This window comes from Tachypleus tridentatus, chromosome 1 (assembly GCF_004210375.1).
Source record: "Tachypleus tridentatus isolate NWPU-2018 chromosome 1, ASM421037v1, whole genome shotgun sequence".
Lineage (NCBI taxonomy): Eukaryota > Metazoa > Arthropoda > Merostomata > Xiphosura > Limulidae > Tachypleus > Tachypleus tridentatus.
Genome location: NC_134825.1, coordinates 84,724,669 through 84,746,806, shown reverse-complemented (window position 1 = coordinate 84,746,806; position 22,138 = coordinate 84,724,669). Strand labels below are relative to the sequence as shown.

General features: G+C 33.0%; 1 protein-coding gene, 1 long non-coding RNA gene and 1 other non-coding gene across 4 annotated transcripts in view; 1 reads left to right on the top strand and 2 right to left on the bottom strand.

The window, feature by feature from the left end:
• The first annotated feature begins 19 nt into the window (after positions 1–19).
• LOC143254207 (uncharacterized) lies at positions 20–18,690 on the top strand. 2 transcript variants are annotated; one of them, XR_013030105.1, is made up of 4 exons: positions 20–672; positions 1,398–1,520; positions 13,233–13,297; positions 18,552–18,687. It is a non-coding gene; the product is annotated as an uncharacterized LOC143254207 (long non-coding RNA). The 2 variants fall into 2 exon arrangements; XR_013030098.1 differs by lacking the exon at positions 13,233–13,297 and adding an exon at positions 13,618–13,875 and having other exon boundaries at positions 56–672; positions 18,552–18,690.
• Positions 12,309–12,380, bottom strand: TRNAE-CUC (transfer RNA glutamic acid (anticodon CUC)). Its single transcript has one exon. It is a non-coding gene; the product is annotated as a tRNA-Glu (tRNA).
• Positions 17,651–22,138, bottom strand: part of LOC143254191 (monocarboxylate transporter 10-like) — a 76,809-nt gene continuing 72,321 nt past the window's right edge. The window contains exons 4-5 of the mRNA XM_076508990.1: positions 20,608–20,989; positions 17,651–18,915 (exon numbers count right to left, since the gene is read on the bottom strand). Of these exons, the coding sequence (XP_076365105.1) occupies positions 18,272–18,915; positions 20,608–20,989 (1,026 nt within the window). The 3' untranslated portion in view covers positions 17,651–18,271. The remainder of the gene's footprint in view (positions 18,916–20,607; positions 20,990–22,138) is intronic.

Sequence of the window (22,138 nt, the reverse complement as noted above, 5' to 3'; positions counted from 1 at the left end):
CTAACAAGAACCCGTACTGATGGACACGTTCTTGTTTTGTTTGTTTGTTTTTGTGAACAGCATGAACTGCTGAATAATGAAACATTTCTCATTACTAATCACAATTAAACTTGTTTTGCAAGCTGCTTTCAGATATGGAAACATTGAGAAATAATGTAGAATTATTCACGGACTTTTCTTTACATTAAAATACTTTTATTTGCGAGTTTTCGGCCTTCATAATTCATCGGGCAACATTGTGCTCAGTGGTACACATTTCCACATTGTAACGGTTTTATTGTTATGAATCCTGTTTCCGGTAATAGTATATTATGCTAAATTTTAAATTAATACAGTGGTTAGGACAGTGTTTCTTAGACGGAGGATCGCGACTTCCTTGGTGGTTGCAAACAGGTTTTCAAGGGAGTCACGAGCTGTTTGTGCTGAGTCAACATTTTATTTAGTCGTCAAAACATCTGAGAGGTGCACATGTAACTAATGTTATGAAATATGACGAACCGTTTTTGTTTTTTTTTCATCTTTGGAAAGATAATGGAGTTGCTACGTGCGAGAGGGTTGTCTGGCAAATCGGGCTAAAACACTATTTTAGTAATTATATAGCGTTTAGAAACTAACTATGGTAGAAGAACACGTAGTAGCTGTGGTGTTAATAACAGAATCTATGGTCTAACGGTAAGTCTGATGGAAAGGTGAGCTAGACATAACGAGCTTTGGTTTGACTGTATTAATCTTGTTGTAATAAATGAAGCACTTTTCACCCGAATATCAAATTCACACGTACTGGGTTCCATGAGAAAACTACATATAAAATATGTATAAGTACTTAACGTCTTTCAAGCGTACGCTGATGTCAAATTTCTTAAACGGTTCTAGATGTCCGGATGTCGTAAATCTGGTATGTTACACCCAGATTTAACTACTTGAACATTACTTGAGCAAATACAGGTCAATTTTTCTTATTCAACTCACTAATTTCATTTGAAAATGGAAAATTTATTGTATTTTTATTGGTATTCGCACTTGTTAATAGGAGGTTACTAGGGCAATCGTGTTGCCACAAAAGATATCATGTGACCTAGTCGTGTGCTTGCATAAGGTCTTAGCTACATTCTAAATCAGTTGAAAGAAAATATAGTTACTGTTTCTTTACGTAAAAGTAGTAGGTCGTGATTGAAGATATAATATCAAATAATTCCCGTTCGTTACGCTCTCGCAGAATTTTACGAATAAATGGAATTAAGGAAAACATTAGTTCACACGGAGCTGGACATGAGGCAATGTATGTAATATGCATGCATGCTACACGTTTTATACAGTCTTTTTTATTAATATAGAAATTATTTAAAATATTTTGCTGATTAATTATATTTTTTTGTTTATTTGTTTTTAACCAGCAGATGGCATTTACTTTGTCCTTGAAAACATTGATGTACAGACAAGTTCAAATTGGTGATATCTCAACGTCTCAACCTCTGTTTTGTTGTAAGAGAAACGAAGAATTACTTGATAATGTGGTTTTTGTGAGTATTCTGATATTTTCTGTTAGTATGTAGCTTGGGATTTACAAAGAAGTTTTATAAGATATTAACGTTTTGAGAGACGACCGTTGTTGACTGGTTTACTGATTCTATAAACGGTGGTTGTTCAGGTTCCACGCATGTATTCACATTGTGGTTGTTATGTGTTTTTTTAAAATGTATGAGAAATGTCGTGTTTCATTTTTCTTTAAATCATGTGTACACAGTAGTGAACATTGACAACGGATGATAGTACGTAAATTATAATTTAGTTGATAAGCATAATTCATAACGGAAACACGAATGACAATGAAGATAAACAATATAACACGATATTTTAATTTATTTCAACATAATAACGTGGAAAACGCTTCAAAATATTGGATTAGATATATAGGCAAGCTTGGCAAATTATACGGCGATCAAATGTAGTTGATTCTATGAATTGATTGGTTCAATAGCCAAGCAGTGACGTAAGAAATAAGCTATGTTAGATGACGTCAGCAGGAAGAAACTGTTTACGTCAAGAATTTTAGTAAGACACAGTTGCTTTCGAATTAGAATCAAGTGTAATATTTGGATGTTTCAAACAACTGATTTGTAAGAAACAGCTCAGCGAAATATAGTTTTTTGAAAAGGCTTAGGTAAAATAGATGTGTGCTTAATAACAGCATTTTAGATCACTAATACTTATGATAAAATCTGGAATTTAAAAAGTATTGTTGTTGTTTTAGCATAAAGCTACACAATAGGCTATTTACGTTCTGTATACAATGTGGACTCAAACACAGAATTTTGGTATTATAAGTCAGTAAAGTTACCGCTGACCAGCTAAGGACTACTTGATAAGAAGTATTGTAATATATAAACATTCTAATTTATTTTAGTTAATGATAGGATCATTCCATGCCAACTCATCTAGGACTCCTCAGTTCATTCATAGGTTTCCTTAGGAAAAATGTTAAGCAAACACTTAATATTTATATATTCAGCCATGCAGTACTGCTTTAGGATTTTGCATGGCTGAATATATAAAAATGATGATTTTGCTTAACTTTTTTCAAGGAAACCTACGACATGAACTGGGAAAATTTATTTTTTCTCGGTGAGTTGGCATGGAATGACTCAATACCCAGATTATAACCGGCAAGAAACAGCCGTCTTCTATCAACGTTGCCTTCTAATGGCACAGAGGTATGTCTATGGACTTACCACGCTAGAATCCGGGTTTTGATACCCATGGTGGGCAGAGCACAGGTAGCCTATTGTGTAGTTTTGTTTATTATTACAAACGAACAAAATCTGTCAGCGTCACATCTACACCTAAAGAGGTGTAGTACATAAATAAAGTTTTATATGAATAAATATTTACATTTAGTTTTGATTTTTCGAAATAAACTTCAAGATTTAATTTCTCATTCAGCTCTCAGTTTCTTTCTTTCTTCTACTTTTCTTCTAAAAAACCCGTTTCTTAACAAAAAAGAGTAATGTGGAAGGAAAGTAACAGTAGTTTTAGTTTTTCTGTGAAACGTAACACTATAGTCAGTGTTAGCCTTCTCGTCCACTTTTAGTCTTACGCTTCAAATTTATGTATTTCTTATATATATGATAGTTCTGCACAAATAGTAGGTGATTATATACTTGGAGTAGTTTTAATTATCATTACGTAAGATTCAGGTGCATACATGGAGGTGACGTCCATATGACAAGGAGAGAATTTCGACGTAATAAAAGGTAAGATAAAGAATCCAACACAGTGACCACTTACTATTTATTTATTTATTGTTATTATTAGATTTAGAATGACATTATAAAATTATCCTTCGTTTAAATTTCACTTAAAATACGAACGGAAACTTCAATACACCTTATAAATTGTAGGATATCCAGAATTCTAAAAACGGTCTCAAGTCTTTTCTTCTGTATATAAAAAGTGTTGTGAGATAAAATTATCTTATTTTATAGACTCTTCTTTTATTCGCGATATCCCTTTAGGGAAATAAATATGTATAAGGATTTAAAACAAACTTTCAGCTTTACCCAGCTTGTTCTGAAGAAAGAGCTCTTATTATAAAGTTTTTGTTCTGAACGTTTTGCTGAAAGAAAAAATTCTTCATGTCTTAACTCGTTTATTAAATGTTTTTTGATTTCGATATGAAGATTGATCTCAAAAAACAAATGTAGACTGTCTCACTCACACCTATGGCTTTTACAATTTCAACAAGTTCAAAAGATCCAATTTTAAAGATAAAACAAGTCCCCCGCTAGCCTATGGATTTACAACGCTAAAATCAAAGGTTTGATTCCACTCGGTGGGCTCAGCAGATAACCCGATGTGGTTTTGTTTTAGGAAAACACACTCACATAGATAAAACAAGTCACTTCTTCAGAAAACTGAGATTTTTGTCCTTGCAAATAGAGGAAAAAGTAAGAAAAAATAAGCGCTTATGTGGTTTCTAGTCAGTTTGTTTACCAATTTCAGAAATATGTGTTTTCAGAAACTTCATTTATTTTGTTGGAAATATCCAGTATTTATGAAATTCTTCAAAAATACAATTTTATTTTATAATTCTATTGTAATATTGTGGGTAATTGTAATATTTTAATGATATAAACGTTTTGTGATTAGCTAGTGTACTTACATCGCTACAGCCTTTTGATAAATTTTAAAAACCTCGAACATTCGGTAACTTTAACATACCAACATCATACGACGTTCTTTAAACTTCATAGGAGCTCTGCACCTTTGCTAATGTCATGGGTATATAATACACATATGATGCTAATTAGCCCTACAGAAAAACGGTTCTAATAAGAAGATGAAGCTTTATGGGCTAAACAACAAAGGAAAAATACGTTAGTACTTCAGTGATATTACGTCTATGATAAATATCCTAAGGTCGGTTAGATAGTCTAATTAATGCATGGATGCTGGTAAAAGTGAACATCATGTAGTATAAAGACATCATTTACGAGGGCTGTTCAAAAAATACGCGGACTGTTTGAATTGCGCGGCTCCAGTTGGTTCCAGGGGAATCCGCTTGGTGTCGCTAGGTTCGCACAGATCAGCTCATTACGACGCCATTTCCCGATTGCAGATATCTTCATTTGTGTATTAGCTACGCGGTTTTAAATGAAGTGCGATTTTTTCGTTTGGCGGATTTCAGAATGAATGACCTGAAAGGGCAACGACTTGCTGTGAAATTTTGTGTTAAACTTGGAAAATCTGCGACTGAAACTTTTGCTATGCTTAACACGGCTTACGGTGATGTTGCTATGAATCGTACGGCATGTTTCAAGTGGCATGAACGTTTTAAGGATGGTCGACAGTCCATTGAAGATGATGAGCGTTCTGGACGTTCTTCCACGTCAACTGACGACCCACACGTCGACAAAATCAACACCCTGGTGCGGGCAAATCGACGTCTGACTGTCAGGGAGCTTGCTGAAGAGTGTGGGATATCAGTTGGATCTTGTTACGAGATTTTTGAAGATGCACCGCGTTGCTGCGAAATTCAGCTCTCAGAACTCGTGAGTTTTTGGCCAAACACTCGATCACTGTTCTTCCCCCCCCCTACTCACCTGACCTTGCTCCTTACGATTTTTTCTTGTTCCCCAAACTCAAAAGACTCTTGAAAGGAAGAAGATTTGAGACGATTCCCGAGATTAAGGCAAATGCGACGAAGGAGCTGGAGGACATTACAAAAGAAGCGTACCAGGACTGTTTCAACAAGTGGAAACACCGTTGGGATAAGTGTGTGCGTTGGGGAGGAGAGTACTTTGAAGGGGTCCCAGACCTGTAACTTCTAAATAAAGTAAATTTTGTTTTATGACGTCAGTCCGCGTATTTTTTAAACAGCCCTTGTATATTTTCATACACTTTAATCGCTCGATAAATCAAAACTAGAGAAAATTAATATTAAAAGAATGTAACATGCTCATGAGTGAAATGAAGGTACTGTTCAATGTCAGAAGAAAAGAGAAGGTTCATGATTAAATTTAAAGTTTCATCAAGAGGAATATTAGTACAGATATATTCGATATCAAACTTGGTCGTAACATATGTATCAACAGAGGAATTTTTGAGATTTCAGAAGCAAAGATGAAAGAACTGGTAACAGCAAAAGGTGGTTTAAAGTGAGGGTTTTAAGAATAGGAGTGATAAATATGAAGAGGTTTTAACTGCAGGAAGCTACAGCTGAGATAATATGGCGGAGATGATGTCCAGTGTTGTGTATTTTGGGTAGGCCATACAGAGTATCGGGTTTAATACTAAATGGGCAATTTACTGTAAAGTCGTTTCCCAAATAATATTTCAAAGTTTAAAAGTTTTGAGAAAAATGTATGATCTGTCAGGGTTTTATGTATGTATGAGCAGGATTTTTTTTTCCAGTAGGTGTCTGTGACTTATTAGCGATAAATTTTAATATTAAACAAATAGCACACAGTCCACTTGTTCTAAAATAATGCATAAAATGTTAGCTGGCTGTTGGTTATCCACACATTATGCAACATAATGAGGCAATAATACTCAAATGAAACAATGATAAAAACTTAGAAGTTTCTAGTAAAATAACGCAATAATACAAGTGTCAATTCACAACAGCTGAACTACCACTTCAGAAATAACTAAATTTAACACTCACGCTATGTTTAAGCCATCTAAATCATGAGAGTCATGTCAAAATAAATAACAATCATATATATCTGATTATTAACTTTTGTATGAGATATAATATTTATAATCTTTTCCATATTGAATACAAAACTGTTTTCCTTTCATGTCATAGTCTATTCATAAAGTCTGTACTAACATATTCTGTCCTATTGATGGTTCCAATGCAAAAATATTGGGAACTGCTAATAACCTTTATTGAAGTCAATCTTTTTAAGTAGCTTGACCTTACATAATTTTTGCCACAATAACCTCTTGGTTTTCCACATGTTCAGAGTCAAACGTCATCATGAGGTTCATCTTCCAGAAATCTATGCTCCATCAATCAGCACAAATATGTATATCACTCCTGTTATCTCGTAATCAGATACAAGACTGATTTTCACTGCTTTACTACTGTACCCTGTGTCTCGTAAGACTTTCACTTTCTTATCCCCTACATAGTAGTCACATACTGGCATGTTGTGATCATTCGGATGTTTCTCACAAGCTCAAATCACTACTGGCACTGATCATCCATTTTCTAACTTGCGCTGGCACTTAATCATGCATTTTTTAACCATGGTGATAACACTTCCTTTTCTGGTGACTATAACGAGTTGTTTCCCTTCTGTTTCTTTCGACAGTGTCATTCAACGATATTAGGAAGATATCGTATCGTCCAAGTTTCTATGGAAGCCATTATAGTTTGCCTCCTCATCTCGGTTTTGGAACTATTTACGGAAAACAGTCTTAAATTTCTTTTGTATTTACCATGCATGTTTGTATCTATTTATAGGCGGGGTTTTAAAAATATGTTTAATATCAGTGTTTGCCATCACAACAGCTGTGCTTATATAGGCCTATTTCCCCACTGTTTACGTGTATTTATACCACCACCTACAATCAGTAGTATTCTAGCTGGATCACCATTGTCAAGTTTTATAGGGCTGATATTCTTTATAGAAAGTGTTGTTATTTGCTGGCAATAAATTTCTACAATAGACAAACACCACAAAGTTCACTTATTTTCGTATAATATATCAAAACAAGTAAGATGTATATAAAATGTTTGCTAACACAGCCAATCACCACAGTTGCATCCAATGTTTTAAATAACCGTTCCTTTCACTATCAAAAGCCCATACAGGACGGTTCAGTTATCATAGAACCAAACCGAAAAAGAAAAATTGTTCTGTCTGCTCTAGCCCGCCAGTGACGCAGCAGTATCCCTCTGGACTCAGACTCCTAAAAACGGGGTTTCGATACCCGTGGTGGGCAGGACACAGATAGCCCGTTGTGTAACTTTATGCTTAATTTCAAACAAACAGAAACCCTCTGCTCTGTTATTGCAGTATAACCTGTGATTATTACACTTTAAAAGTCGCCATTATAAATACTTAATGATTAAACTCACGAACTCATTCTATAGCTATCTCTTTTTCGTTTTCATTATTTACTTATTGTTGTATTTTGTACAAGTATTTATAACAGCCTAACTGAAATCTAGAAATTTCTACACGCTATTGGACCATTCACATTAAATGAATTTCGCAAGCCGTAACTATCGCTTCTGAAAATAACTTACTTTAATGTTCGCACGGCATGAATTATATATCTAACAGGTTTGCTGTTGTACATTTACTTTAGTACCTACACGTCTTTTTGTATAGTCTTCTTTTCTGCATGTGATGTATATTCTTGACTGTGTATTATACAATTCTCAAAATGTGTAGAAGGTTCTTGAGCGTAATAATCAATAATGTACTAGGTGTGTATGTAACACTAATGATTAACAGTATTGTTGCTAAGCGAACTTTGATGAGTTTTCTAGAGTCTCGCGTGATACTATACATCAAAACCGACGCTACAATCAGTGACTCGGAAGCTATAATTGTGATTAACGCCTATTAATCGAAAAACTACATAATTTGACCAGGAACGTTTAAAGAGTTCTAACGTTACAAACCGTTCAACTTTAGTGAATTACTTCGGGCGTTGTTATTTCTACGTGTGTGTGTGTTTACATATTGCAAAGCCACATCGGGCTATCTGCTGAGTCCACAAAATCGAGCCCCTGATTTTAGCGTTGTAAATTCCAAGATTGACCGCTGTACGAGGACATTAAATATCTCTCTAGGTAAGAAGTAAACTAGTAAGCGGTCTGAAGCCAATCAAGAAACGACAGCTAGTTTGCTTAAGCGAGATGTGACGTAACCATCTCGAATTGATTTGCTCGTCGTAGACTTGGATCGTCGATAACATATTCAGATCTAGAACGGGTAACAGACTCAATATAGTTTGTATGGTTGTTTTACTCTTGTATATAAACCATCATTTGTAATAACCATCATTTTCTTGTTGGAAAATATCATAAGTTTGATACATATTAACATTTAATTTACTTATAAATTCAGATTTCCAGTTATTTGAAATAGTAATACATTAACATGTTTAAAATAATAAATTGAAGCTTTATCCAAAATAAATTATAATACGTAACAAATAATACTCTTATATTAAATTAAAATGAACAGTCGTATATGCTTTTTTTGTATATATTATATATTCTAGATCATGGAAATAAATCATTAGCAGATAGAGTTAAATTTTTCATGTTCTGTTCTGTTGCCTTAGTTGTGTGTATTACTTATTACATATATTAAATCTTATTCGAATAAAATTGTTATTATTCAAATATATTGGCTCAAATAAGGCATAAGAGAAGAATTTTCTTGAAAATAAAACAAGCAATTTGGGCGTATTACGTCTCCACAGAGAAACATATAGTTTTTTCCTATTATTTCTTATCCTTCCAGCGGCACAGCGGTATGTGTGCAGACTTCCAACGTTAAAAACCAGGTTTTGATGCCCGATGTTTTGGTTTGTTTTGAATTTCGTGCAAAGCTACACGAGGGCTATCTGCGCTAGCCGTCCCTGATTTAGCAGTGTAAGACTAGAGGGAAGGCAGCTAGTCATCACCACCTCCCGCAACTTTTGGGCTACTCTTTTACCAACGAATAGTGAGATTGATCGTCACATTATAGCACCCACACGGCTGAAAGGGCGAGAATGTTTGGTGTGACAGGAAATCTAACCCATGACCCTCGGATTACGAGTCGAGTGCCTTAACCACTTGGCCATGCCGGGCCGATGCCCGAGGTGGGCAGAGCATAGACAGATCAGAGTGTATTTTGTTCTCAATCACAAAACAAACAAATCTGTTAGTTGTATTTTAAAAAGCAATATTTAAAATGTTATAATGTTAGCTTAACGTTTTTAAACTCATATCTGTTTCCTAATGTGTAAAAACAACTATATTTTTCTTGACTAAGAATAACAGTGCTGACATTGGATATGAAAAAAACACCGATAAAAATATGAATATTTTGTTTATGGTCTGAGTATTTAACAAAATAAAATAAACATCAACGCAATATTGCAAAAATATATGATAAAAAATATAGGAATACACTATTGATCAATTTTGTATCAAATTAGTTCTGAATGTTCCCAACCTTAAAAAATAACTAAACGATTGGAAGCGAAACTGCCAAAGAAAATAATATGCAATATATATCTAATTATTTCATTGAATCGTATATAATTACAATGAAAATATTAAATCACAATCAAAATGTTAAACTATATACATCTTAACCAAACTATGAGGACATTTTATTATTTTTGATTCATGTAATTAAAGAAAATTGAACGGGTGTTTTCATAATTAGAATAATAATTAACCTGTAAAATAAAAGTAAGAAACTTAAAATATATCTAAGACGGTTGATATTGTGGTATATACCAAGACATCGTGAAAGTTATTTTTGATACCTAATTTTAGAGTACCATCATTCTCCTATCAATTCATGGTGTGGTAGGTATCATATGTTATATCTACTGCTGTGTATTACGTAATGTTTAGACTATAATAAGTTCTATCATGCCGTGTAATACGTAACTCCTGAACATCACTATTTAAGGATATGTAATTTATAAATAGATTACGTGTGCTTATTCGTTAAATTTAAACACTTTATTGATAATTCTAAAGCAGTAAATTGTATGTAAGTTAATCATGTAATTTCTTCATGAAATGATCTCATATTTTATTATATATATCTTTTTTTATTTCTAAAATTTTTATAACTTTAACTGATATTAAAAAAACCTCTATACACGTGTGAAGGAAGCGTAAATGTAGGTAACTTTATTTTTACACAATAATATAAAACTGCAGAAAATACTTACTATTCATATTGTGTGACCTATAAGAGATATTGGTTTCTCATTTTCCTAAGTGACTCAAAAATGCGTATTTTATGTGTTTTGAATCAATTGTTAATTGTTCACATTACGTACTTAATATTGTATAACTCTAAGGCAGGTAGGCATCTGTACACAAACACCTGCCATTATATTGTTTTACACGAGGCTCTAGTTAATATATTCTAATGAAATAAATCGTTATGAAGTTTCACTTATCATACTTTAAGTTTATATTAACTTTTGCTGTTATTTGTTTAGAATTTCATTGTTGCTTTTAAATATCACCCGATAGAGATGTATTGCTTTATCATATGCTGAGCAAAAATAACAATATTTGAAATTCATGTTACCTCCTTTCATGTTCTGCTTTAAGTATTGGAGAATATAACATAACTTAATAATTGAGAATGATTTATCGCTTATTTCGTTATATATCAATCGAAAATGAAAATTCTATCCGTAACGTTCTGCAATTGTATTTTATATTTATTTTTTCTTTCAATAGCTAAACATATACTGTTGATAATTTTTCAAATAGAAAACTCAAAGAGTAAGATTTTTCCACATTTTTCAGAATGCAAAAATTTTGTTTATTTGTTTGTTTTTGGAATTTCGCAAAAACCTACTCGAGGGCTATCTGTGCTAGCCGTCCCTAATTTAGCAGTGTAAGGCTAGAGAGAAGGCAGCTAGTCATCACCACCCACCGCCAACTCTTGGGCTACTCTTTTACCATCGAATAGTGGGACTGACCGTAATATTATAACGCCCTCACGGCTAAAAGGGCGAGCATGTTTGGCGCGACCGGGATGCGAACCCGCAACCCTCAGATTACGAGTCGCACGCCTTAACACACTTGGTCATGCCGGGGAAATGTAAAAAGAAGTGAAATGTAAAAACTCAAGTTAATATGTTTTTATAGAGTAAAATATTGTTCTCTTTGAAATGAGTAAAATAAAAATGGAAGGAAAATGCAAGATTATAGTGAACTATCTGCATTTTATATTGACCAGTTATAAACGTTTAGGAAATTAATTTTTTCCAAATATTTTCCTTATGACATAAGTTATTGTATTTAATTTCTAGTCCATCATTAACCTGTTAAGACTAAAAAAGATTAATTTAATTTAACTTCGAAGTTTTTGTTGCAAAGTTTGAAAATCAGAAATATAGCTACACGTGGAAAAAATAAAAAATAACAAAGAAGTGCTTGTTACCATTTAACTGGTCGGCTGAGTCTGTGGTTGAGATGGAGCACGGGACTCATTTCTGTTGTGCACCAAACAACGCAGGAATCTTCTTCAGCCATGTCGATAATTACATCTCAAATCTGTCAAGATATGGAGCTGCGACCCAAAAGTTTGTATTTGAAAAAACTCGGAGCCATTGAATGATTGGCTGTATCACGGCTGAAAATATATTTCTCTCACTTTAAACTGTGTGTGAAATAATAAAATTGAGAGTCAGTTTCTTAGCATTGGTAGTGGGTAGGAAGATGCTGCAGAATGGCTGCTTTTACTTTGGTATTAGCTCAAAATAAGGGACTCAGGATATAGCCTTGGTATCTATGACCTAGATATGATTACATCATGAATGAATTACTCTTGGCTTCTTTGCCATGCTACAATTATGTAATAGTATGATACCCTTAAGTTTAAATTTTAACAAGATCTAACGAAATATTTCGAAAAAGTTTAAAATTCATTAGACACATAGATCTCTCAAAATTAAATTTTATGAGCACTTATACATAAATATTTGATTAAGAAAGAGCAACTAAATTAAAAAAAATTGGACAACAAATAAAATAATCAAAACGGTAAACGTAATGAAAAAAGCCTACAACCCCCGTTGGTAGAAAAATTTACTTCCCATGCCGGGAATCGAACCCGGGCCTCCTGGGTGAGAGCCAGGTATCCTAACCACTAGACCACATGGGACGTTACGAGTTGTTTTCATTATTATAATTTCTTCCATAATTCTAATGTAATTCTTAGTATTTTTGTTTTTTAAAATAAATTTCATGCAGGACTTACTTGTTTACATTCTACCTATTTAAGCCAAAGTGTAATCCTATTAATCGTTCAGTGTAGACATAAAGTTCACAGGAGGTGCTGTTTATCACTTCTATTTCAGGGTCAGATTGTAAGCGAGTAGCTTCCGCGAAAACCAATAACGAAAAACGTTTTTAAAACTTTTCTCTTGCGTAAACAAATGTAAAAAATCGAATAAACTATCTCAAATCAAATATTACTGACTTGTTAAAACTGTAAAAAAATTGCATTAATTAATCAAACATATCAATAGTTTTACAAAAACGTTCAGTTGGTTGAATAAGAATTTGCTTTCCAGACAAGTCAGTCACTAGCATAGATTAGTGTATTTTGTCTTTCTTCCCTTTCTAAATGTTCTAATTAATCAAGTTTATGTGCCAGCGCAGATATCCCTCGTGTAGCTTTGCGTGAAATTCGAAACAAAACAAACCAATAACTAAGATGTAAGACTGGTCCGTGCAATTTTTGGCTCATTTATTTGCTTGAAAAGTTACATTTATCTAATTTAAAACAGTAAAAACCTTTGCGTAATAAATGCCTTTGCGATACAAATAATCTGGCTACAGACAACTTAATGGTGCCCTTTGTACCCAATCCGAAGTCGACAAACATTGTAAAATGTCATATTTGAAACAAGTTCAGAATGAACTGTCGCAAGAGATATTTGTTTCAGTTAGGATAGATACAAGACTTTATTCAAATAAAATAGCTTTAAGGGATATTTAACTTTTTATTCAGGATTCATTTCACAGTATGGTGTTTTTACAACTATATCGTTCGAAGCTAGTTCGTCTGCAGGAGGGGTAAGTATAGAATTATTGAAATTAAATGAATAACAAATAAAATTATCAGTTGTTGTTTTTTCTTGTGTGCGTAGATAGAGCAGATTATATCGAAGTTTTATTGTGCAGCTTCATGCCTAAAGAAACAAACGAACACGAACTTCTTGTATACTAGTATTATAATAGATGCCATAATAAGATCTTGTTACTTACAACACGGCTGTAATACGTCTGGAAAGTGCAATAGCAACTGGATAAGTATATATAACGCCTGAAACGAGATTATACTGATATTTCGTACAGTGCGCGTATCATTAATCATGCTGTCTAATTTTTAACAGAAACGGGTATTTAACGAGACGGGATGGAGAGGTGCTGCCATCGTTTGGCCTGAAGCCCAACATGAACTAAAAAACGGTTCTTCAAGTTTGAATATTGCAAGATGTTTCACTTCCTTTCTGATCATACCTTACCTGCTTTTTGAGCTACTATTGTCTTACAGTGGAGAGAAGTGACAATTTTTAATTATCAGTATCATTCAGACTTGTTTGAGGTGATAAATCAACGAATATCAAACTAACCAGAAAAAGATGGAAAATGTAAGTTATGACATGCCTAATATTATATCTAAACTGTAATTAATTCAGTACTTTGAAGTGGAATACATTGTTGAATACGTACATACAGTAGAAACTAATATCATCTAACGGAAAACTGCTTCGTTATATATGAACCATTATTTCACAATATATAACTGGAGAACCGCTGAACCGATTATCATTAAACTTAGCATGCATTCTTAGAGTCTCTCTCGGAGTAATAAAGAGTGTCACGAAGCGCGTCTAACCTCCAATGACACCCCTCCACCAGAGGGAGCCTCTGTTTCGTTCCCGTCTGTTGAACTGATACGTTATCTAGTTGTTGTTATTTAGAACGTTTTACTAACCAATAATCCTCATTTAATTGGAGTTTTAATTTAGCTCTACCTTGATTATACAGGTCTTGTTTTCCATCTTTTATAAAGTAAATTATTTGTTGCAACAAAATTCTGTTATTCTTTTATAAAGTAAATTATTTGTTGCAATAAAATTCTACAATTTGATTAGAGTATCCCACGAAATGGATATGGGTGACATCGACTACCTGATTTCCCTATAATCTATCACTTAAGGCAGTTCTCGAATAGGTTTGAGCGAGTTTCAATAATAATAACTACGTATGTGTATTCAAATACTATTCTTCTAAAATGGCTGATGAAGTGTCAGCTCATACTTTATTAGTGAAAACTAAAAAACTAAAAATACATGCTCACAGTTAAACATTTGAGTTTAGATTTATACTGTTTGTTTAACATTTTACTATTATCAATGTTAGCTGAAGCCATCGACTTACAATCCTCCTAAGATACCACATAACAAAAAAAACTGACATCTCTTCGAATATTAATTATGTTAAGTAACAGTTTGGATTCTTACTGATTGAACAATGTGCTTACAGATAAAACATAAGAACAACATTTTAATATTTCTGGGAAGAGTTTTATCCTGCTTTATAAGCTACCCTATTGGAAATTATCCACCATGTTTCTAAATTATGTCACTGAAGAGCGTGCATGAATAACCTGGCAATATTTTAAATTTTATCTTGTACATGAATATAATTGTTTTAACATTAGCAGGTATTTCAGCAGTGGATTCTGTGCATTACGTTTGTTTTCACTTATTCATTTCTATTTTTCCTTATTGTGATTTGGTCTTTGAAAGCATATTAATCTCAGAAACCTGAGAGAAAGTCTTCTGATCGTAAGATTGTGCAGGAACCTGAACTAGTTACGTCAAGAACCTCACAATCGTCTAATGATCATCAAATTGGCAGATAAACAGTTTAGTTGCATCCATATATCCTCATGAAGGAGGCTAATGTAATTACTCCTCTAATATTCAAAGGATCATCAAAAGAGGATTTGAACAGGTTCTTAAAATATTTTGGGAAAGCATCTGCTTGGAATAATAGGACTCTCAGGCAGGAGATTCAATAGCATGAGTTGAGCCTGAACGGTTGGGTTATAAATTCATTCGAGTACATGAATAAAGAGAAACTTAGAACTGTGAAGCAATGAAAGTTTGACCCAATAGAAAACAGAGTAATCTATCTTTCTGGCAGAGTTCAAGGCTCAGAAAAGAAGACACGCAGAACGTCTAACCATCTTTGTAAATGTCTGCTATTTGCATAGTAAATTTTATTGAACCTACGTATGAAATAAGCTGTTTCTTATTGAAATGCAAGCAGCATTAATTCTGTTCAAAAGGGACTAACGTTTTAGTGTTGTTTTCAATACTTTATATCTAGCTTCTGGATAGTGGCAAATTAAAATAGCTGACAAAAACAGATCAAAGGCTGCTTTTGGCACTCGTGATGACTTGTTTGAATTTTGTGTCATTTGGCTTGTTTAGTGTACTCATCACCTTTGAGAAGTTAATGTAGTGTAAATTTATAGGCTCACAGTGGGAGAATTGCCAGTTCGTTGAGCACTCGAGTCTGTTACTGAGATACTGAAAATAGTAATCCAGTGAATGAAAAAAAGCCAGACTTGTATACTCAAGACGACTTTAATTAAAGTAAAGTACAGAACAACGTTTCGACCTTCTTAGGCCATCTTCAGATTAACCTAAGAAGGCGAAACATTGTTCTGCAGTATATTTTAATTAAAGTCTTGAAAATACATTTTTGCTTCAAATGGGTTTCTTGTCATCACCAAATACCAGACTTGAAAATCAAATCGGAAAATTGCATGAAAGTAGAATTTTTTAGTGATATTATACGTAGAGAAGTAATCTCCGTGAATCCTGCCAAATTGTAACTGTGCAAATGTGACGTCAACTATCACCGAAGGTTAATTTTGCAGTTTTCTTAGCTTTATATCATATTACTTTTTGTGGCCTACTTCAAATACAGTGAAAAGATGAGCGATTATTACAACCTATGGAATGTACTTTACCCAAGTCCCAGTATTAACATTACCATGATTATTTTAAATTTCTGCTAGTCACCAATGGTATTAGAAACAGATAAGTATTGTTGGAAAAGCAAGATAGAGTGATCGCATATTTTAGTCTTACACTTGACTCCAGAATACAGATACTGCAAAATAAAGTAAGGGCTTCTTACAATTGTTATCTTTGTGAAGTATTTGAGACTACTTATATGGTAGAAATTTCCTGTTTAAGTGAACAATTTGTTATTCAAATGATTCACTAATGTCAAACATTCTAAAAACTATAGCATACTGGATAATAGGCTCTCTGGAGTATGCTTACGTCGCACATTATCGCTTCATGTCCACAATATGGAAGTGCATACAGACCATCTCATTGATTGGTGAGTCCTTGTCCATTCATTGAAAGCCCATGTCCTGTACAGTAAGTGGAAGTTAAGACCAATTTTACTATAACAACAGGTGTTACAGGCTTAAAAAAGATAAACTCCTTGAATAGTTGGGTATCTTATACAGAAAATAGCCATGGACATCACTTCACCAGTCCACATATTGAGATGGATAATGATCACCTTTATGCACTTATGATCACTTATTACTTCATCAAGTAAGTCGAGGTAAATACTTCCATACAGTCTATTGCTGATTTACTAGCGGAACTCTAAATAACATACTTTGGAGTATTCAAGGCGATCAGCTTAGATCAAAATAATCATTCTTTCACAGAGTTGTATAAAGTGTTAAGTGTGATGAAGGCTCGAACTGCACTTATCGTAATGGATTAGTAGAATGGTGATATAAAGTGTTTATCAAACAGGTGCTCACATAGTTTATTAACTTGAAGTGATATAGTTAAAGTAAAATCTGTGGACCATTTAAGTGGTTTCAAGACATTGCTAACCTCATATAAGTTATTTCCTGGAGGAATAAGCAAAGCTTAGAGTTTGAATTCTGACTGAAGGAGAAGATTATAGCAGTCACGTGACAGCAAATTGCTCTCAATAGAAGAGAGGTTTGGTACTCAGTATAAAAGTTCATATTTAGTCAGTTTCAAGAATTATTCTTTAGATTCTGATGGTATTCTTATCCTTACTCTGAGAGATATTGAAAAGAAAAACTGCTGTCTCAGGTAAGCAGCATAATACACGCGCTAGGTTTTCATTTTAATAATGACTCGTATTGTTTATGCATTATACTTTGTGTCCAGACTGTTTTAAATTCTTACAAATAAACTCAGGCGGTATGTATTCATTATTGTTCTGTGACTACTATATTTCGTTGAATTTCCTGTTTAATGGACTTCCCTGTGAGTCTCTGAGGTATCTGTCAGTCTCACCTGAAAATACCACAATGCCAACCATTGATATGCGGTTGAATGTGATATGTTTTAAAACAAAAGACGCTATAAGTTGTGTATGAGTCAGAACAGATTAATAATAAAAACAGCTTCTAGCTGATAAGATAATAATAATTATAAATATTAATGAATAATTATAATAATTAAACAGTCATGTGCATGACCAAAATAATCAGCATCAGACACTGTGACTTTTTTGCTTTACATTTATTGTGTCTCTATCTATTTCTTCGGAAGCTTAATCTCATACTGGTACGTTATCTATTCACAATAATTAATCAATGTGATCGAAAACAAGAGTCTGATGACAATGAGTTATATTACTAAAGTTTTAGATCAAATTTGAGTAACTGTAAATTGAAATTTCATTATACTTCGAGGGTTAATAATAATATTATTTTTGATAATCGTACATACATATATATTAAAATAACAATAGTATTTGAACCCAAAGCAAAAAGACATTTAGCTTTTTTCTCGGTAATGGTTACTTTGGAATATCTATTACTTCGTACATACTTTTATAACGTGACGTTACAATAGTCTTAGATCAAACATCAACAGAACGATGTAAATTGGATTATTATTATTTGATAATAGAAACTCTAACATAATAGAACTATAAATTTATTATGTAATAGAGTCATACTGTCGTTGTAATCTCTTCAATGATGCCCGTACTACACATCTGTTGCTCGTTTTGTCTAACAGAGGTTGCGATAAATGGCATATGATCTGTGCCGTCATTTGTTGAGGAAGAGATGTACTTCAGACAGTTAGGACATATTTCTAGATTAGAAGGATTGGATACTGAATTGTTTCTGTCTGTTTTAGTTAGTTTTTCATTTTTAAAACCCTCTCGGGTTTTCATTAAATTTTGTTCATATTCACTTAGCATCAAATACTTCTCTTCTCTGTTACAGGAAGTGATGCAATCGTTCATCAAGTCCTCAAAGAAGTTCTCCATTGCAACTTCTTCCGAGATGCATGTGAGTTCCTGCTGTTGCAAGTCCACGAAGTTACTAAAGGTCAAACTGTGCTGCTGAAACTGGGGTAACAGCATGTTGTGTACCAACGCCGAGTCCTGAAAGGAAGATCCACAGCTGAACGTGTCACGGTCGAGACAGGCGCTCGAACATCGTCTATCCCCGCTAAACACACTCATCTTTCGTTTCTCAACACTTCGCTTATGAATGTCTATGAGAAATAACGTCATGCTTCCAAGAAACACAGATACGGAAGACAAGTAAAGTCCTGTTCTTCCACCATGATGCTCGTTAATGTATCCTGAAAATAAATGAATTAAATTAATTAAAAATACGTTTGGTATTTATTGAATTCAAAGAACCAGAACGAATAAACCTCATCACATCAAACATTCTCGCCCTTTCAGCCGTGTGAGTGCTATAATGTGACGGTCAATCCCACTATTCGTTGGTAAAAGAGAACCCCAAGAGTGGGCTGTGAGTGGTGATGACTAATTGCCTTCCCTCAAGTCTTAAACTGCAAAATAAGAGACCGCTAGCGCAAATAGCCCTCGTGTAGCTTTGCGCAAAATTCAAACGAAATCAAACCAGCGAATGAGAATCTATTGAAAATATTCACTTTATATTCCAATATAAGGCTCTTTCTGTCAATAAATTAGAACTTTAACAACAGATTACGTATCCTTATTAAAGACGCAAATTTACTATAGTAAATATTGTCGCTCATCACAGCGGCTAATTAGTATACTGAAATAGAGTATATTTTCTTTAAAGAAGAAAAAAAACATTTAGGTCACTTACACCTATACAAAAGTTCAGTCTTTATTCGAATGAAATGAATAAACAAAAAGTATTACAACACATATCAGTTTAAATTAGATGTTTTAAACGTGAAATCACTCCGTCTTTATTGCATTCAAATTTAAAATTAAACGAATCATTAGATTTGTTGTTTATAAGGAAGTATAATAAAATTATTAAAACTGAAAACTTATATAAAGTATGAGACTAACATAGTTTTAGAAACACATTTTGTTGTTCAAAAACATTTCACTAGGTCTAATGGGAGTTTTATTCTTTAACTGTTTGGCAAAACTATTTAGTTGTGATATAAAAACGTCATATCACATACCAGTAGTTCTTCACTAGAAAATAGAATCACTAACTGGTTTAATATAATTACAGCCTTGTGTTAAAATACTTGCACACTGATCTATATTGATGTTATTGTCTACATGCATGGTGTAGTTATTGAGTAAATATCTGAATAGTGACAGAGAAGGTAAAGTAGGATCAATCATATATGAGCTGTTATTCTGGTCTGTATAAGTTGTTTTGAGCATTTATTTACCAAAACACACACATACGCCTGTTTTGTGTGTTTATGAATACATAGACACAGGCCAACATAATACATTAATTATTTCATTCTGTACTTGGCACAATAGAGTCATGTCTCGTTAGGTGCCATAAGTTATTGGATGCCAAATTGTTTGACTGTTTAGATATGGTATAAAGCGATCGAACGTTGCCAGAACAGTAGGGTATCCCAAGTGTACTGTATCCAGAATACCTGAAACGTCATTGGGCTACAAAGAGCATTGTTACAGGAAAGTCAGCTGGTAGACGCAAAAATTATTCACCGAGATAATCGTGTTTTGATCAGGTTAACACCTAACCTTCCTTTCGGTATTTTTACCACTAAAGAACTCTGATTGTTGGAAACTCTATATGTCGTAATAAATCTCCAAAAATAAAATAAGTAACATAAATCTGAATTTTAATTTTTCATTTTGTAAATTCTTATCATTATTGAGAATAAATAACTAAAACTTACAGTTAAAGTATCATGTTTTTAGCAATAGAAAAAAAACAATTTCTATAACCACACTACTTGTTAACGGTTAAGAGAAAATGAAGTATTTATGGTCAAAGGTTTCAGTGACTTTTGAGTCATTATATTCTAATAACTCATTTATTTCTTTATGTTTACCTACAACAGGAATTCCTATTAGAAACGGAATGGCTTGTGCCCACTGGATGAAACCCCAGGCTCTGCTAAAATTTCGTGCTCGAACTTTTTCAAGTGTATACATTTTTAATGAATAAGTGTAGCCTCCATAGAACAGTCCATAAATCCATACAAATAGCAAGTATCCCTTATATTCTTCTACAGTAGTGAAAACCAAAAGTGAGGCACTTATCATGAAAGAGGCAATTTGACAGAGATACTGACGGGAAACTATGCAGTGTGGTCTGTTTCTTACAACGATAAAGCCAAAAATGCCACTTCCCAAAACAAAAGCTATGCCTAGAAAAGCTTGAAGCAGCAACAAGGATTGGTAGTCCAAACCTTCTTTTTCACACTGGTGAATCTGTAAGTATTAAAATTAGTAATACTGAGAAACAAACTGTGGTATTACATTTCATATCTCATCAAATAATCTACTGGGTCGTTAGAGAATTTTTATTTGCTGGTCATTTCGTTTGAGAAAAAACTAATGAGAAACATTATAGTAATTAAAGTCCTGTTACCACATCTATAAGTTTCTTAAACTTAATGTTATTTTTTATACATTTTCACTCATTAAACAGATAATTGTGACGAACTTAAACATTCTTTATTAAGAACGTGCTTAAAAAACAAAAGTTTAATGTTTTATTTAATAAGTTGGCAGTGAAGTTACACATTATTATAAAAACATAAAGAAATATCTATTTATCATGTAATTTTGAATAATTATACTTTAACATAATTAAATGTCATTTATGAAAAGCTATAAATAGTAGAATTTCAACTTAAGTAATTCAAGGAAAATATAAAAAAATAGTTTTCAAAATAACTCAAAAAGTTGAGTTTAATACAACAAGGAAAAAATCTACATGCATAGTATAATATACTTTGAGAAATATATATGAATCTAAATATATATATATATATACGTTTGTTTAAAAACATGAAATTAAAATACTCATTAAGTTTATGAGTAATGATACATTTTGATAATCAAATAACTCTGTTCCATGTACAACTGTGAAACGAACAATATACTGTACAGTTACATAATCTAGTAAATAAAAACTATTTTTATATTACGAGGAATATAGCGTCATGTCGCTGAATAACTTAAACAAAACATAAGTTATAATGGTATGTTTAATATTAAAACATGCAGTCTTATTTGTAGCAATGCAAAACGCGAATATGTTTCGTAGTAGGTGGCCACAAACTATCGAAATATTTATAACGGAAATCTACCGTATCACGTTTGTATTCATTTCAACAAACTTTGAATATTGTTTTCATTTGATCAGTAAGGTGTTCCTATTATTTAATGTTTGTTTTAGTTCCTTGGTTTACTTGTTCTACTCAACAAAGGATGTTGGTTAACATTTCCTCTAGTATACTGAATAAAACGAAAATCAATTGTCATTTTTCATCTCATAATTAAAGTTAAATTCGACACTGATGCTACTTCATAGTTTCTCCCTGGTGGCTTAGCGAAAAGTTTATTAGTTGCATA